At 45.0% G+C, this 18,766-nt stretch overlaps 2 protein-coding genes across 2 annotated transcripts in view; one reads left to right on the top strand and one right to left on the bottom strand.

Annotated features, from left to right (window-relative positions):
- Window positions 1-18,766, bottom strand: part of LOC105382086 — a 37,212-nt gene that overhangs the window by 9,840 nt on the left and 8,606 nt on the right. Inside the window, exons 2-4 of the mRNA XM_038105457.2 lie at window positions 16,118-16,349; window positions 3,483-3,691; window positions 807-942 (exon numbers count right to left, since the gene is read on the bottom strand). Of these exons, the coding sequence (XP_037961385.2) occupies window positions 807-942; window positions 3,483-3,691; window positions 16,118-16,190 (418 nt within the window). The 5' untranslated portion in view covers window positions 16,191-16,349. The remainder of the gene's footprint in view (window positions 1-806; window positions 943-3,482; window positions 3,692-16,117; window positions 16,350-18,766) is intronic.
- Window positions 4,167-5,601, top strand: LOC125490261 (formin-binding protein 4-like). Its single transcript, XM_048628914.1, has 2 exons — window positions 4,167-4,679; window positions 4,719-5,601. Exon 2 carries the CDS (start codon window positions 4,758-4,760, stop codon window positions 5,508-5,510), a length of 753 nt encoding a protein of 250 aa, XP_048484871.1. The 5' UTR covers window positions 4,167-4,679; window positions 4,719-4,757; the 3' UTR covers window positions 5,511-5,601.

The following is an 18,766-nucleotide window of genomic DNA, read 5'->3' as shown; positions in this document are numbered from 1 at the left end:
TGCAGTTCAGTAAGAGTCACGTGTGTAAATTATCAGTGTGATGAAAGAGGACGAGTGGCGGTGAATGATCAATGAATACGGCACGCAGGCCTGGCTCCACAATAACACTAAATTAAAGCAAGATAAAGCTTAATCAAACATCCCTTGTGTTCAATTCGGCTCGTTTATTGCGGTACAATATAGTTCTGATTTATGATTTAGGTTGGCGAACCTGCGCGCCGATTGTTTATATTATTTGCTCAACAATTGTTACCAACAGCACTAAAACAAAGTTGCCAGTTTAATAGCAAATCGATAGTCAATGTTAGTTTCAGATCAGAAGATATAAATTTAATATCCTTTCGCAGTTCGCTTGGAAATTTGGCGATTGAGAAATTTAATATTTGCTAATGTACTTGATATTACTTACTTAGTCGTTCCAAGATATGAATGTTTTTTTATCAACATTTTATACAGATCACCTTAACTATAATCAACAAAAAATAAAGGAAAATAAAGGTGTTGCTAAAGAGGTACGCGATGCCGAAAGGGTCACACAGAACAAGTTTTGTTCTACATATAATATATAGTTGGTCAAGTGACTTTTTACTAAGGTAAGACAAAAATATTTATAGCAAATTTGTAAAAGTCCTAGAACTAAAGTTGTTCAGAAGATCCCCTAAGTCACCCCTTTCAGCTGATAGTACATACTTATACCACTTTAGGTCTGTATTTTACTTTTATTATAACTGGATCATTATTAGTCCAGCCAAAGTTGGACATTGACTACTAGTGTAAATACTCGTATCACAATTAAACGTACTCACCCACAACGCGCATATAAGCGCTCTTGTAGACCGTGTGGAAGAACGGTGCGTCGGCGGAGACCTCGCAGCGGTAGCGCCCGCTGAGCGCCCACGTCGCACCACGTAGTACGACTTGCTGTGCGCCCGACCTTGATACCTGCCACCGTAGACATAAGGGATGTTATTAGTTTTGAGTGTTGTGAGTTTTTTAATCTCATTTACTAAATTTTCAGATTCTGAACGGTTCATCAACAGATGATTGTCGTTCTATTGGTGGGATAGTCAGCTCTTGATGAACCGTTCAGAATCTGTTAATCTAATAACTGAGATTAAAAAACAGACTTTACTGAGTGTCCAGCACCAGGGGGCCACTCTCTCTATATTACTAAAAACGAAGTTTCATAGCGCTGCTGCGCGAACCACGACTCATTGTAGTTAACGTGCCGATTGCACGACCGCCCCCGTTCATTAGTTTTTCGTCAGTGTAGAGTAACCCTCCAGCACCCGACCTTGACGCCTACCGCCATAGACAGAGCTCTTCATTAGTTGTACGTTTGGTCTACTCAGCGACTATGATGTTACAGCACCGAATGCTTACAACTTGACCTTGATAACTGCCATCATATTAGACAAAGGATCTGTTCTGTTTCAGTTATTTTGTCAGTTTCAGTTATTATAATTTAATTACTTGCAAACATAGTAACATAGTAATAGGTATGTAAATTGAAAAGCTATACTATCTTTATAAATCCCCGGATAAATATTCATTTATTCATGTAGAAAACGATCCAATAAAGTTTTTGCTCAGAAACAAGCTTAAGATATCAAATCAGTGTAATATATCAAAGGTCAAAGGATAAACATTCCCGGAGGGCGGCAGTTCTGCTGATCCGACGCGGAAGTGTACATAGATGCAGGACTTGAGGAAGGGTCAAGATATTCTAGCCACGCCCTCTGGAGTAAAACTACTATGGAGTATAGTAAACCCAAAGTAAGTTTGTATAAGATAAACTGGTCACACTAAAACATATTTGATACAACTATGTATTTGTATTTTTCAGCATGACCAGTTTTATATCTTATGCAGATTTATCCTGGGTTTACTATAGAGTAAAGTGAATACTTAGTTAATATTATACCTCATTTGACAGATGTGAAATACGTGGATACGATTTTGAGCTCTGAGGGAAAATCAGTGGAGGTCTCTCCCCCGCCTCAGTTTTAGATATTTTCATGAATAAACAACAATAATGATCCTAAGCCCTAAATAATTACGTTTAATTAACATAAACTATGGTATGATAAATACATTTGGATTTGTTAGATAGATAAGTAAGCTGATTAATTAATATTACCCGTAATACCTAGTAACTGAACTAATTTAACTTATCTTGTAGAAAATGGGGTTAAAATTTCATTGACCCAGATCCCTTTTCTTCCTCCGAGCTAAGCTGTTTAAAAAATAATCAACTGAAACACTTTTTAATTGGAAATTTAACTTTTATTTTATCATTGATGCTTTTGTTTGCACTTGTCGTTGCTTACAGTCTTTTAATTTTCATAACGAGTAGCTATTGGATATCGTATCACATAATCTGGGGAAAAGTCTTTCCAGCATAATCCGAAATACATTATTTAATCTTAACAAGTAAGTAGGTTAGGTTTGTATTAGCATCAAAACCGAATATCGAGACGAGTTCGCAATTTTAAGTAGGCTTGTAACAGATAACATGAGAGATCCCCCGAGAATATATTTGCATGAAAAGTAAGACGATATGTTTGATTGAAGACCTGCGTAGGTAAGCTTAGAAATATTGATACGAATGGCTGACGGTACCAATCTATCATTCGTTTAAGTAGCGGTCGAGGGACGCGTTCGAGTGTAATTCACACGTTAGAAGTAATCCTATTACAGCGATGGTGTGCACTCCAGCGTACAGAGTGAGAGCGAGCTAAAAGCTTCGATCCATCTTGGGGAAAGTCGGTCCATTTTGAGAAACCGCCGGGCTAAATCACGCCAGTTACTGACCCGCCGCGGGCCGCGTTCCTCCGCTGAGTGTAACTCATGTCGCGAGTCGCGATGCAAACTTGGAGTGTTCGTTATTCGCCGAAATGCTTTTTAATGTATTATTTTGGCACAATGTTATAACAGCCGTGGCCGGGTGCCAGCGGCTGAAGGTTTAACGTGCCCGCCGCTCAACGACATTCTTAAGTGATTTTTTGCATCGTGCACTCGCGAGCAAGATGTCGCCCGCTATTGACCCATATATAATCTCAGTTATGACGTTATTTATTATCTGCCTCTAAGTGCGCAGTTTTCTCCAAGTTTGATAATGTGTTTCTTATTATGGGGGAATATTATAATGGATAGTTGAGTGTAAATATTTTATAGTTTTTTCAGAAGAAGCTCACGAAACTTTTGCTAGACTTTCAGCAATAAATTATGCTACTCGTATGTTGTGTTGTTTAAAAAAGCAACATCTTATAGAAGGGTAGTAGGTAGTATATTCTTAGTATATCAATTATTATTTCAGAAAATTACTTGCATTGGTATAAGACACAACGTTCTTGTGTTACTAGTTATTATTCTGTGGTTCAGGTTAACACAGATCAAATTACCTCGGACACCACACAAAAAATAACTAACTAATCACGCTAAGCTCACACACACACATGTAACAACCAGTAAACACTTACATCAACACTAATTCCAGTCTGCGAGAACACCCTGGTATTGGGATGCTCTTTGGGCACGAATCTGAAGAACTCCTGAGCGCCGTGGTACCACTTGACGGTGTAGAGAGTCTCGCCCGTGTCCAGCGCCCAGCGACAGCCGAGAGTGGCGCTGGCGCCGAGACCCACCGCCTCGGGTACTGACAACTGCACGTCGCGGAGACCTAGCACGCCTGGAGGGAGATAAGAAATGTCAAATGTCTGGTGGGAGAAAGAGACAAGTTAGAGTGTGCGAGGGAGATGTTGAATTACTGCTAGATAGCATGCCTGGGGAGAGGAGAGGGGGTGAGTGAGATGGTGGGATGTCAAATGTCTGGTGGGAGAAAGAGACAAGTTTATGTGCGAGGGAGATGTCGACTGTCTGCTAGTTTTCACGGAGACATAGGGCGTCTGGTGGGAGAAAAAAATAAATTGATGTGTGTGGTGACTACCAGCTGGATGGAAAGAGAGGAGAGTGCCTGACTGAGATAGCTACCAGAATACTTGTCGTGTCTGGTGAAAGAATTTTAGTTTGCGTAGATGGTGAATGCTAATTGACTGATAAAAGCCTACTAAACATATTAACAACGTAATTATTCATGGAATAGGAAGAACTTGTTCAAGACTGTTTAGATTAGATGATTGATTTAATTGTTTATAATTATTTGTTTGTTTAAGTTTAATAAAGTTTATTTGGTTATGTCTATAGGTAGGTAGAGATCTAATAAAGTTATAGTTATTGTTTTTAGTTAGGTATAATGTTAGGTAATAGTTTGTAAATATACCTAGTATAAGTTGTTTATTAATAAATAAACTATGAGGCTTGTTAGGCGCGATAATAGATAGTAGATAGTACCAATGAGGGCGCTTATGGTGCAAAGCGCTCTGATTGGTCGACGCATTTCTTGCCCCGCCTCCCACCGCCCGCGCGGCGGAGAGCGCATTTAAATATAGGCGGTCCGGGCCGCCTCGATCATTCCGCTCGCAGCCTCCAAGAAGCAAAGAAGCCTCCAAATAATAGAAGAAAAAAGCCTTCTCATTTCAAGCACCTCCTGCCCAACAATAAGAAGAATCCCTGCTTGCTCTTCGATCAGCTTCACAAACGATTTTCACAAACGATTTTCGCAAACGATTTCTACAAACGATTTTAATGTGACGTGCTGTATCGAAGGGGTGCGTCACATTTTCTGGTCCATTCGAGCCGTATTGTGGACCAAGCACATTTTCTGGTCCATTCGAGCGCCGGATTGAAGATCAAGCATGGTGAACACAAGAAGCGCCTCCAAGTCAGCCTCGGTAGCCGGTGCCACGGACAGCACCGGTACTGAGGCCACCGCGACGACGGCAACCACGAGCAGCGGGGATACCTACACGTCGACGGGAGCATCCACGGACACATCGAACGAAGCATCAAGCACTGCGGCCGCCTCAGAAGTCACGGCGCCCGTCTCCGCTACAGCCCGTGTCCCTGCCCCCGCGCCCCCCGCGCCTACCCCTGCGACGCCGAAGCCCGTCAAGCCGCACACGCCACGTCGCGCATGTTCAAATGCGTCTTCAAAGGGTCGCCGCCGGGAGTTGCTGAAGGCCAAGGAAGAGCTTCTGAAGAAACAAATGGAGTTAGCCGCCGTACGGGTGGCCATGCTGGAAGAAGAAACGGACGATGAAGAAGAAGAAGACGACACCTCCACCATAAGGGGTGTCCGCATGTCCGAGTGGGTACAACAAAGTACTCTCGCGCTGACCATGCAACCACATCACGCCGTGCCGAGAGAAGACGCCGGAGCGACAGCGGGCCTCCCACGCCGGACATCGAAGCCAGTCCACCGGGAGCCGCACTGGAGAACGCCGCGCCGCCGTCTGCACGTCGTGAGCCGTGTCCCATGGGTGCCGACGAGCCGAGAGTACAGCTGCCACCGAACCCGTACACGTCAGAGCCGCACGTGTACGAGCCGTCGCGTCCGGTGCAGCATCGCTACGACCCACGACCGAGCGCCTTCGACTACAAGGAGCTAGCCGAAGCCATCGCCCTCGCTGCACGTGCGCTGCCGTCGCCGCCTCAACATGTCGCCGCGCCGCGCCATGTCAACGAGCTACCAACGTTCAGCGGGGCCACGAGTGATTGGCTGCCGTTCTAGGCGGCCTATGAAGAATCTGCGCAGTCCCTCACGGAGCAAGAGAACCTGTCTCGACTGCGCAGAGCCATCAAAGGAGCAGCGAAGGAGGCCGTCCACTGCCTGTTCATCGGGACGCCCTCTACGAAAGAAGTGATGGAGCTGCTGTCTGCGCAATTCGGGAGGCCGGACGCACTCATCATTCACGAGATGGAGAAGCTGCGCAGACTACCGAAGATCGTCGACACTCCAAAGGCCATCTGCGACTTCGCCGCGACGATGACCAACGCGACGGCCACAGTGGTGGCATTGAAGAAGGAGCAGTACCTACACAATGCGGAGATCGTCAACAACGTCGTGGAAAAGCTGCCGGCCACACTGCGCAACGAGTGCTACACCTACATCACCGAGCAGCCTGAAGACATCCCCGACCTAGTCAAGCTGACGCAGTTCGCCAAGCGGGCCGCGGCACGGTGCAGCCGTTTCGCGCCCATGGACATCGCAGCGAGTGACCGGCGGGAGCCCGCGCCAAAGAAGACTGCGCGCACGTACCACGTCGACACGACTACAGCTGCGAAGCCTGCGTGCCCCATCTGCGGCGAGAAGCATGAAGCTGCCGCCTGTCCACTGAAGCGAGCCGAAGTACCTGCGAGGTGGGACATAGCGAAGAAATACAAACTATGTTTCCGCTGCATGAAGATCCGCAAGTACCGACACTCCTGCAAGCCGAAGCAGTGCGACAAGGACGGGTGTACCTACATGCACCATCCGCTGCTGCATGGCGGTACCTACGCATCGACCACCAGTACGCAAGTCCTCCAAGAATCTGAAGCGGTAACAACAGCGCGAGAAGAAAGAAGTGCAACGGGGCTCCTGAAGATACTACAAGTACGAGTCACCGGGCCAAAGGGGTCGCTCGACACCTACGCGCTACTAGACGACGGGTCGACGTGCACACTCATCGAGTCAGCAGTCGCGCAGCAGATCGGAGCGACGAGACCGCCGTCACCCTTTTACATAGAAGGGGTGTCGGGCATGAAGATCGACGCCAGCGAGTCGCGCCGAGTCAACTTGAAGATCTGCGGGCGTAACACGAGCGAAGTCGACATCTGCGCGCGCACAGTGCCGGACATCGGTGTCTCGCCTCAGACGGTGCCTGCGGGGATCATCGAGAGCTGCCCACACCTGCAGGACATCAAAGAAGACATCCTCTACGAGCGAGGCGCCGCCACCATCCTGCTCGGGCAAGATAACTGGGAGTTGCTGCTCACGCACGCTTTCAAGTCGGGCGCGCGCGGACAACCTGTGGCGTCACTCACGACGCTCGGGTGGGTGCTACACGGCGTGCAGTACCGACAGCCGGCAGTGCAGCGCGTGCACCACCTCACGGTGCAGCCGCTTCAAGAAGAGACAATGGAAAAAATGATGCGGGACCACTTCGCACTCGAGTCGCTGTGCGTCGACAAGAAGAAGTCATACACAGAGGCCGAGCGACGCGCGCTTGCACAGCTAGAAGAAAACACGCGCGCACTACCGGCGGGAGGCTACGAGACATGCCTCCTGTGGAAAGAAGACGACCCTCGGCCACCAGACAACTACTCGAGTGCAATGAAACGACTCGAGTTACTCGAGAGGAAGCTGGACAAGAACGAAGCTATGAAGACGCGGTACAACGCACAAATGCAGGTGCTGCTCGACAGCGGCTACGCTGAGGAGGCGCCGCGTGAGAAGAACGAGAAGATCTGGTACCTGCCTCACTTCGCTGTCATCAACCCTCAGAAGCCGGAGAAACTGAGGATCGTCCACGACGCCGCCGCTCGAACGAGAGGGACAAGTCTCAACGACATGCTGCTGCCCGGCCCAGACCACCTGCAGTCACTCCCGGGGGTCCTCATGCGGTTCCGACAACATGCAGTGGCAGTGAGCGCGGACATAAAAGATATGTTCATGCGCGTTCACATCCGAGAAGAAGATCGCGACATGCAGCGCTTCCTATGGAGGGGAGATCGACGAGCAGGCCCGCCTACCGAGTATCGCATGAAGAGCGTTATATTCGGTGCGACTTCATCACCGTGTACGGCTATTTACGTGAAAAATAGCAACGCCGAGCGCTACAAGGACATCTACCCGGAGGCAGCCGAGGCCGTGGTGAGAAATCACTACGTGGACGACTATCTGGCGAGCTACGAAACAGAAGAAGAGGCGGTGCGCATCTCCACTGAAGTCAACAAGATAAATCACTTCGCGAACTACGACCTGCAGAAGTGGACGTCGAACAGCCGCGTCGTGCTCGCTCAGCTGTCGTCATCTGAAGCTGAAGACCCTAGACTGCTGCAACTGGACCCGGGGAAGCTGCTGGGCATGGTGTGGCACCCGGAGGACGACACACTCTCCTTCAACTTGAACAAACATCGCATCCCCGAGGCAATACTGAGCGGCGAGCGCACACCTACGAAGAGAGAAGCGCTGCGGACAGTCATGTCGATCTACGACCCGCTCGGACTCGCCACGCCGGTCACCGTGCAAGCGAAGCGCATCCTGCAGGACGTCTGGCGCTCCGGCATCGACTGGGACGCGCAACTCGAAGACAACGAAGCACGAGCATGGAGGAGCTGGATCGAGCACGCGCAACAGCTGCCACGCCTCGCCGTGCCGCGCTGCTACGCCTCATACAGCGGCGCGGCCACCCGCGAGCTCCACATCTTCGTCGACGCAAGTTCGTCTGCATATGCTGCTGTCGTCTACTGGAGGGTCATCGATCAAGAGGGAAACACACACCTGTCACTCGTCAGCGGAAAGGCAAGAGTCGCACAGCTCAACAAGGTGGTCTCCATCCCGCGACTCGAACTGCAAGCGGCCGTGCTGGGATGCCGCCTCGCACAAGCCGCCATCGAAGAACACGACTTGAAGCCGAGTCGTCGAGTGTACTGGTCGGACTCAAGAACAGTACTCACGTGGCTACGAAATGGCCCACGTACCTACAAGCCGTTCGTAGCACACCGCGTAGCCGAGATAAGCGACACTACGAAAACAAAGGAGTGGCGCTGGGTACCTACAAAGGAGAACACAGCCGACGACGCGACACGCGACACGCCCCCGGACTTCAACTCAAGTCACCGGTGGTACCGCGGCCCCGCCTTCCTATACCTACCGGAGGAGCACTGGCCGCGAGAAGAGAAGATCATCGAAGAAGACACGGGGGAAGAGCGAACACTCGTCACTGTCGCCGCCACACGCTTGTCTGAGGCCCTGCCAGACATAACTCGCTTCAGTAACTTCATGCGAGTTATTCGAGCGACGGCACGGGTACTACAATTCATCGAGCTACTACGTGCGAAGAAACAAACAGTGCTGCATAAGCGCACTAAGAAGAATGAAGAGGCCGACCCTGCGTGGACAAGTACTACGCCGAGAACAGCTACGCGGGCCGCTACGCCCGCCGTGAAGACAGCTGTGCGGAAGTACCTACTTCTCAGCGCTCGGCACATGCACTGCGCGCGTCAACTGTGGATACGCTCGCAACAACAAGAAAACTTCGCTGAAGAAATAGCTGCGCTACAGACAAGCGTCGCTATACCTACTACGAGTCGACTGCACAACTTATCAGTCATACTCGACGAAGAGAAGATCATCAGACTACGTTCAAGAATAGCGACTGCCGCCGACATCACCCCATCGCAACGTGAACCGGCAGTACTCGACGGCAATCATCGGTGGACCCGACTGTACATCGCTTGGGTACACAAACAGCTTCACCACGGCGGGTTCGAGACAACTGCGAATGAAGTCCGGCAACACTACTGGGTGCTGAGACTACGACACGCCGTGCGCAGCGAAGTGAAGCAATGCCTGGCCTGCCGCATACGGAAGGCCACACCTGCGCAGCCGTCGACGGGCAACCATCCACATACACGGCTCGCGCATCATCAGAGGCCGTTCACCTACACCGGACTCGACTACTTTGGCCCTCTCATGGTCACTGTGGGTCGTACGAAGCAGAAGAGGTACGGCGTGCTGTTCACGTGCCTCACCACTCGAGCAGTACACCTCGAGGTCGCCGGCAGCCTGAGCACGGACTCGGCTATCATGGCGCTGCGACGCTTCATCGCGCGGCGCAACTGTCCCTCCGAGCTTCACTCCGACAACGGGACCAACCTGCGGGGCGCTGACGTCGAGTTGAAGAAAGCAGCGCTGGCAGCCATGGAGGAGGAGGCGTCGGTGCGCTTCATCCAGTGGCGGTACATCCCTCCGAGCGCGCCATTCATGGGCGGCGCGTGGGAGCGGCTGGTGCGGAGCGTCAAGAACGCGCTGCAAGTCACACTGCACGAGCGCGCGCCGAAAGAAGAGGTCCTCGCTACACTACTGGTCGAGGCGGAGCACACCATCAACAGTCGGCCACTCACCCACGTGTCGACCTCTGCAGACGACGAGGAAGCCCTCACGCCGAACCACTTCCTGCTGGGCGCGCCGTCACGAGTGCCGCTGCCGGGAGTCTTCACCGAGGACGACGAGGCCAGCCGCAAGGACTGGAGGAAGAGTCAACGCCTGGCAGACATGTTCTGGGCGCGCTGGGTACGAGAATACCTACCGGAGCTGCAACACCGGCGGGAGCCCCGAGCCACCAACGGGGCCATCAAGAAGGACGACCTCGTGCTCATCGCGGACGGGACTCTACCACGGAACTGCTGGCCACGCGGAGTCGTCGTGTCTACCTACCCCGGTCCAGACGGCGAGGTGCGAGCAGTCGACGTGCGCACCAACAGAGGGGTACTCCGGCGGCCTACGAAGAAATTGGTCATCCTGCCAGTCAACACTTGAACACGCAAGATTCCAGCTACAAGAGCTGCGGCGGGAGAGATGTTCAAGACTGTTTAGATTAGATGATTGATTTAATTGTTTATAATTATTTGTTTGTTTAAGTTTAATAAAGTTTATTTGGTTATGTCTATAGGTAGGTAGAGATCTAATAAAGTTATAGTTATTGTTTTTAGTTAGGTATAATGTTAGGTAATAGTTTGTAAATATACCTAGTATAAGTTGTTTATTAATAAATAAACTATGAGGCTTGTTAGGCGCGATAATAGATAGTAGATAGTACCAATGAGGGCGCTTATGGTGCAAAGCGCTCTGATTGGTCGACGCATTTCTTGCCCCGCCTCCCACCGCCCGCGCGGCGGAGAGCGCATTTAAATATAGGCGGTCCGGGCCGCCTCGATCATTCCGCTCGCAGCCTCCAAGAAGCAAAGAAGCCTCCAAATAATAGAAGAAGAAAGCCTTCTCATTTCAAGCACCTCCTGCCCAACAATAAGAAGAATCCCTGCTTGCTCTTCGATCAGCTTCACAAACGATTTTCACAAACGATTTTCGCAAACGATTTCTACAAACGATTTTAATGTGACGTGCTGTATCGAAGGGGTGCGTCACAGAACTATATGTTTGATTTTTATCTTGGCACAATGAAATTGGTTTTCGCATGGCATTGACATATTTCAGATACGTTATTAAAATGTTATCCAATATCCAACCAATACATCCCGATTCACCGCTGCAAATCAATTAATTTTAAGAAGACTTTTATATTTTATTGGAAATTATAGGATAGAAATTATGAAAGTTAAGTTCAACTGGAATTTGTTTTACGTTTCCGTATCCCTAATATTGTGAGTATTGCCGATAAAAAACATTGAAAGTCACAACATATAAATAGGCAAATCATTAACTCCCATCCGATCAAGACAGGTACCTACAGTAAATTATACCATTTGTTAGTCGTATACCTCAAAATCAAAAAATCCTTGTAGCTTTTCACCTATTCGCATTTCGCCGCGATATCAAAATTTCTGAATAGATTTTTATTCTTGTAGTATAATTTTTGATCGCTACTGACAATGGACAACATTTCATTTTCTTTACCCTATATTTTTATTAGCTATTCGGAAAGTTTATAGAAAATTAGTGGACCCGTATTTTTTTATTTTGTATATACATTAATTTTTGCATGTTATTTTTAACTTTAAAGTTAATTATTTTAAAACCGGAAGTGACCTCACATATTAGGCTCAATTTTTATTTTTGTCTATTGCCGGAGTCTCGAAAAAAAACATGAATGACACTGACAAGTGACATTTAAACTTTGTTTACATGCCAACCAACAAATGGGTCATTTTCAAATGACATTGATATTTCTGATGATGGAAAGTAGGTACTTATCATGTAAAAAAATAAGCAGAAGCATTTTTTCAACTGTGTAGGCGGTGGCATGCTCTGGGACATATTATATAGAGGTCATCTCTTAATAATAAATAAAAAAAATAGTCAGAAAGTGTCAGAACAGAATTAATGAAAATGACCCAAATAAACAACAACGTCACGATAAAACGTCAACGTCAGTCTAAAATGAAAGTGACAGTTACTTTGTTTGTAAATCTATGGGCTTTGATCATCAAAATGCATCGCACCTGATGCATGACGTCATCAGCACTTTTTTACTATTTTATGATTTTCTCGAAAATGATACATCCAAAAAATACAAAAACATTTTTTTTGTGGCCTTTAGAGCTTAATCTCGAAATGGTTTTCGATTTATAGCAGCTTTAGTTTTTTGAAATGTTGTCCATTGTCTGAAAAAAATCATAGTAGATTTACTTTCCTGCCTGCCTTCACTGTAGTCGCTTTTCACCTTGATAGATATTTGTTTGTAATGCATTATTAGGTACATATCGCGATATTTCTTTTACACTACAACAATATGCGACCCAAATAAGATGCGACATAAAATACTTACTTGCTATTCAAAATATATGCAGCTTAATAAATAAGCTATTCATAATACATGCTACATAAAAATTTGCTACTGTTGTAAAAATCTGTTAAAAATATATGCTAGTAACAAAATATACTACCGATATTATACGCTACAACAAAAAACGCTATCAAGGTGAAAAGCTACAAGGATTTTTTGATTTCGAGGTATACGACTAACAAATGAATTATACGTGTAGTTACAGCCTTTTAGGAGTAAGGCAGCCAAGACTCCTCTCAAAGTTCTAAAATTTACGATGGAGTACAAAATTTACTCTGAGATAAAGTAATCAAATCTTGGCCTTGGGCAAAAACAAAAGGTATCCGGAATACATAAATCAAGTGAACGGAACGTGATCGCGTTCACCGAGCCCGATACAAATACCGTCGGTACCTCACGGTCGTCAACGTGGACATAACAACGTAACCAAATCAATTTACGGTCCGCCGCATCATATTCCATCCCAACCATCCGCGAATTTAATGTGCGATACAAATTCGATCCAGTCAAGTTGGCCTACCTTCGAAGAATAAATGTGTTTTGGCTCGCTGGGCCGAAATGTTTCAGGTTCAACTAATATAAATTGCGACCTCCTGGGAAAAGAATGTTCAGGAATTTTGAAATTATGTAATAGAGGGTTTAGCTAGAGAGGCGGACGGGGACGGCCCGCCGCGGGCTTTATCGTTCCCTGGCTCATTATTAGATGTGTTTTGTGCTACTCTTTGTTTGCATGAACATAAATCTTCATTAACCTAAAAATTAAGAGAATAATAACAATATAATTATGTTAAAAATAAAAACACTAAAGTTACTATTATAGTTTGCTAGTAGTGACAGTGTTCTATTCTATTCTCTATGCGGGGTGGAAGTATCTACACCGTCCTGGCTCTCGATAGTGCCAGTAATAACAAGGAGGTTGTTTAAATGGCTATGGCTTATACAATTTCTCAATATATTTAGCAATTCTAAGATTGATTTTTCAAAATGGGTACTGGGTACTGGATTAATATTATAAATCACTATAATATTACAAACAGCTTTCACCGGTTAACCCCACTATTCAAATATAATTAGAAATGTAATTAATACTTAACACCAATTAAAACCTATCAAAAATTTAAAATTATTACTGATTACTTATAAGAAATTTTGATTAAGTTTCGGCTGGCTCTCCTTAGATACAATTTATTATCCCACAAACTCAATTTGGGGCGAGGTAATTGAATTCCGTCTCTGTTTACCTTAAAATATGGTCTTTAATAATTGTGGATATTGTGCGAAAATACCTCCATAATTAAGTGTTTTAAAATTCTGAAGTAAGTAAGCTATTTTAGAAATTCTTTATTGAGATAACAATTGATACTTGTTATTTATTTTTCACTTAAAACTTCACTTCAATTTCTTATATTTTCTTTTAGATTAACTTAAGCTAATACTTCTAGAAACATATGGTAGGTACGTAGAATACAAATGGCATGTAATTTGTATGCTACATGCACACCCCCAAGGTAAAATATCAGCCTAAATCAGCCTGATTGAATTGGAATATATTTTTATCGACTTCCTAATAGGGTATTGATGTTGACGGGCCCAACCGAATGGTAGAGCTGTATTATATCACAGAACTTTTCCATTACATCTATTAATCTTGCAACCCTTCGAATAATAAATCTTTTCATAAAATAGGTTTATGGCGCAAAACAACCACGTCATCTAAAGTCGCTGACTTCATTTAAGTTGGGATTTGTAGCATATACAGGGTTAGGCAGAATGAGTATTGTAATTGTAATTCAAAAGGGGATTCTATCGCATTTGTAGCTTAACGAGTAGCGCGTTTGCTTCTCAGAAAAATATTTGAATACAGTTAGTTACCTATTCAACCAGCCAATGAGTTCTGAGGAATTTCTGCAGAACATAATTCGATTGCTGTACGATATTATTGCGGTGAATGAAATCATCCTGTTTAGCAATAAAAAACCATGTTGTGGAAAGTTTAAGCCCGTAGTGAACCCCCAAAAACTTATAACATACGGAGTGTAGTTATAGTTAAAGGAATATTACATGAACGTAATACACTAGGTAGAAGCTAATGCTATAAGCTAGACCTTCCTCCGTGCTCGTACTTGAGCCGGATGGATTATGCCCTAATATGACCTACCTTACTAGCTTCCAGTTTGAACTGACTCACTAGACGGGTTTGTGAACATTATTCTACAGGATTCTACAGGTTGAAAATAAATTAGACGTACGGTCAGCTACATAAGTAGCTATACACGTTTGTACCTTGTGAAACTACCTATTAAATAAAACGTCAATGTTTAAATGAATGAATAGGCAGTTTGTGAATTTATTAAGGTACAAAAGTGTATACCTACTTATGCAGCTGACTGTACTGTACATAAATAGTTATTCGAGTTCTACTAACTAGACAGTAAGTATACATAGTATACGACGGTGTTACTTATCGCAATCGTACCTAATAATAGCAAAAAAGACCCCCCAAGATTCATCCCGTCTACAGTCAGTAGGCGCACTAGGAAATATTTATTCTCAGCTCTCCACTCAGTACATCAAGATGGAAATCAGCGAGCTTGAAAATTGCTCTGATTATTCTGCTCGATGGCCGTACAAAAGACTAAGCTGTAGTTCGCGAGGAGGAGAAAGAAATGACGAGTTATTTATTCTAGGCTGGTGGCCAGAGAATGCGGGGGGGGAAGTAATAAATAAGTGTGGAACGTGCGTGCTTGCCTCGGCCGTGGCTCGCTTGCCTGGCTCCTGGGAGATTGGCACTTTACACAATTTTCGATATCTTCGGCCCCCTACATCTGCGGTAATCAGCTTTACTTAGCCGATTGGATTCCAAAACTCAATTGTATCCGGAGTGACTTTAATAATTCATCACTCCTCTAGTTACCCGGCTACGTGGATCTGCTTCGGAATCGAGAACGCGCCGAGAAATAGAATATATTGAGCTAGCGCAATAATATGAAATAATCGTAAAGAAACTGCAGACAGAAACCTTTTTTTATTGATACAAGCTTTTGTGAAAACATTTTTACGCACGAGCAAAGCTATCAATTCTGAGTTTTGACATTTTGACTGCGGTCATTCGTTATCCCAAACAGATAAACAATACGTAGTCGTATGACTTTGTAACTATTTTTACTTGTTTGCATATCAAATCGAAGTATATCAACTTTGTAACCAAAAACAAAAAAATTGTATTGCATGTTTTGAGCACGTCCAGGGTTAGTCACCGTACTGAAAGGTGCCAGTCTTTATCAGTATTAGCCAGTCATAGTAGCGTTAGTCCTTGAATGCCCAAGTAAAGGTAGGACGCAGAACGTATTTATGAAAGTAACAGTTGTTACATCACGTTGTTTTTTTTATATAAATGATTGTCACTCCACAGACTTTACCTTTTGAAGAGTGGTTATTTTTATAAGATCGTTTTTTTGTTCTTTTTGCTACTTACTACTCGGTAAAGAAGTTTAGGTCACTTAGTAGTTAGAAATTAAAATATTGGAGACATTTCTACCCGAGTTCTATGTTCTAGTTAAGTATTAAAACAGCTGCCATTTAAACCAGCCCAAAACACTGCAATTATCCAAAAATCCTAGATATATCGTAAAATTATAATTAAAGCGGTAATTCAAATTTTTAATGAAAATTAATAAATCAAAATGAGTCATCAACTCATCACTCACTTCCTCCAAGCCACAGCAAGACCGCGAACAGTGGCGGAGCCATGCCGCGCGCGCCCCCCCTCCCGCGCGTCATCGCCCCCGCCTCACCCCCTCCAACATATCCACCGACGATGGTTTTAAATCGGCAAACCAAATATTCCCTTTTCAGACATCGCGAAATTGAGTTATCCCATCAATGGTAGAGCTGATGCCAGCCCGCTTTGTGCCCTCCCATTTTGCAACCTCAGACAATCTGTAACAAAGAAAAAAGCTATTAGACATCGTATATTTTTTCTTGTTTGATCACATAGAATCGCGATCGGGACGACCTGTGATCGTGACCAAACGTTTTGGCAACGGATTACGGTGATTCTTGCTCTGTGTACACATCAAATAATTCTGCAGGTTAACGAACTGTCGATGTCGCTGATTCGTGAACGACTTCCTTATTCATTTCACTATTTATATCACAGGTGTAAGTTATAAACTCCCGAGTTTCATATGTGGAATAAAATGGAAACGTAGAATATACGCGGATTAAAACACTATGTTATAGTTATACTAGTTGAGGTTGCACATTGTATGTAAGGATTTTAAGCCAGATAAATCTGAATTTGGAGCTTTGGTTTAGTTCAGCATCGTGTGAAATAGTTTGGGGAGTGTCATTCATTCTCATTAAGGCTCGAGAGCCCAACAATACGCCGCTAACTGAATGCGCAATAACGCTTAGCTCAGCGATGGCTTAGGACAGCCGTTTATTACAATTTAGAAGGTATTGCTTTAGAATCGGACAAACGTTGCTTTCAATAGTAATAAAACAGAGAGCGGAAGGATCTTTTCATTAAACGTATCGAGGATGGCTCGGATTTATCGCCTCGTGAGACACTCCATTCACGGGGTTCGTTCGTTGTCCCGAGATCGATTGGCTCCGAATAAAATACATCTGGAATGGAGCGCGGGCGGCGGCGGCGGCGGCGGCGGCGGAGCGCGCGGCCTCACGGTGCTATGTTTCAGCGAAAGCGACACTTTTTCAGTGAGGCCGCGACTAATGGCCCGCGCGCCGCCCTCCGACTTTCAATAAATGCCCGCCTCTCGGCCCGGGCTAATCTATCGGACATTTTGCGAATATTTTTCCTGTTTCCGTCTAAATGGAAAGTTTAGACACCGACTTGACTGTATAATTTCGCTCTTCATGTAATGTGGCGTCGTTTACATACTTATGTGACGGATGTCTTGTTTATGTTTGCTCAAGTGCCCTCGTTTGTGCTTTATGGGAACGCTTATAAAAATTACAGACGGCAAGGCTTGTTGCTTACAACAAGAGGTGCCTTACTGTTAGTTATGTGACACAAATTTCAGGCAGAACATATTGTTGGTAGCTGCTGCCACGCCACATCGTAAGTAGGCAGTAAAGCTTCCGATATTCGCATAAGCTTCTAAATAAAAACAGAAACGAGGTTGGAATTTTAATTTTAAAAACTCCTAACCCGTTAGAATTCTTTGCGATTTTAAATTTTACCATAATGTGTGGGTGGTAGGGTTTAATGTGATTTTTTTGTTTGGGCAAAGGCAAGCAGGTGCCGAGCGGGTTATCCATTCATGGAGATTGCGAGCGGCTCCGGCAAACATCCAAGGAACGGCTTGCTTACTAGCAAAGTGCAGAGAAGCCACAGATAGTCGAATCCCTATTTATTGATTGTTGTTTTAACGTGCTAATCAAAAATGGAAACGTTTTCTTGGAGGATTGAGGAGCAAGAAGAAGTATAAATTAAAGAAAAATAAAAATAAAAACTTTCGGCTTGTTTTTTGGAATGTTAAAGATAATTAAACGTCTAAACATTGTTCACATCATTGAAAACTACCTGTAAATTTTTGAAAAGTATTCTCATAACTTTTAATCATCTTTTTACGCAGCAGCAGTGCTGAGTGTCGTCATCATTAGCATATAGATGGCGAACTATGTTTATAATGTCTATACCATCTAAAATTCCACCGCTTCACACAATTTAGTAAAGACTAAACACCTTATTAAACCAGTTTATAACTAGGTATTGAATCATTAATTAATTTACGACACCTAACCTAGCCTATAATAAGTCTGTTAAATACCTTTCAAACAGAGTTATATAACACTGTCTACTAAACACCTGAAGGCTGTCGCGGCTTGCGGTGCCGTACCTCTGCTACAGCGCAGTGTTTGGCAAGCTATCTAACTAATTGGCGAGGCACGGGGCCGCATGTTTGTGCACCTCAGCAGCCTGCAGCTTCCAACTCCCGAGCACTAATGCGGCGCCTCAAGAACTCGCTAATACTTCCGCTTTGCTAATAGCTAGCTTCAATACTATATGCCATAATGCACGTGACGTATACATAAATATGTACCTAGAATCCTAGGTGCTAGAAGTTCTTTGTTTAATGTATTTAACACCTGTGTAAAACTTATGGATGCAATAAATGATTCAGTGTTGAGAATACAGTCGTAGATGCAGATGTGATAAGTTATTTATATTCAATGTGACCAATTAAATCTTCAGAAATTATGTAAGTGCAATGAACCTATGTATATTAGCAATATTACCTAAGGTAAAAAGAACATCGCGAGGAGACCTGCACGCCAAGGAATCCGAGATACGTAAGAACCCGCCCGCAGTGGACCAGTGAGGTGGAAAA

The sequence above is a fragment of the Plutella xylostella genome, chromosome 22, assembly GCF_932276165.1.
Source record: "Plutella xylostella chromosome 22, ilPluXylo3.1, whole genome shotgun sequence".
Lineage (NCBI taxonomy): Eukaryota > Metazoa > Arthropoda > Insecta > Lepidoptera > Plutellidae > Plutella > Plutella xylostella.
This window is presented reverse-complemented; position numbering and strand designations above follow the sequence as displayed.

Coding starts and splice junctions, on each gene's coding strand:
- LOC125490261 (XM_048628914.1), top strand. CDS start 4,758: ATGGTGAACACAAGAAGCGCCTCCAAGTCAGCCTCGGTAGCCGGTGCC.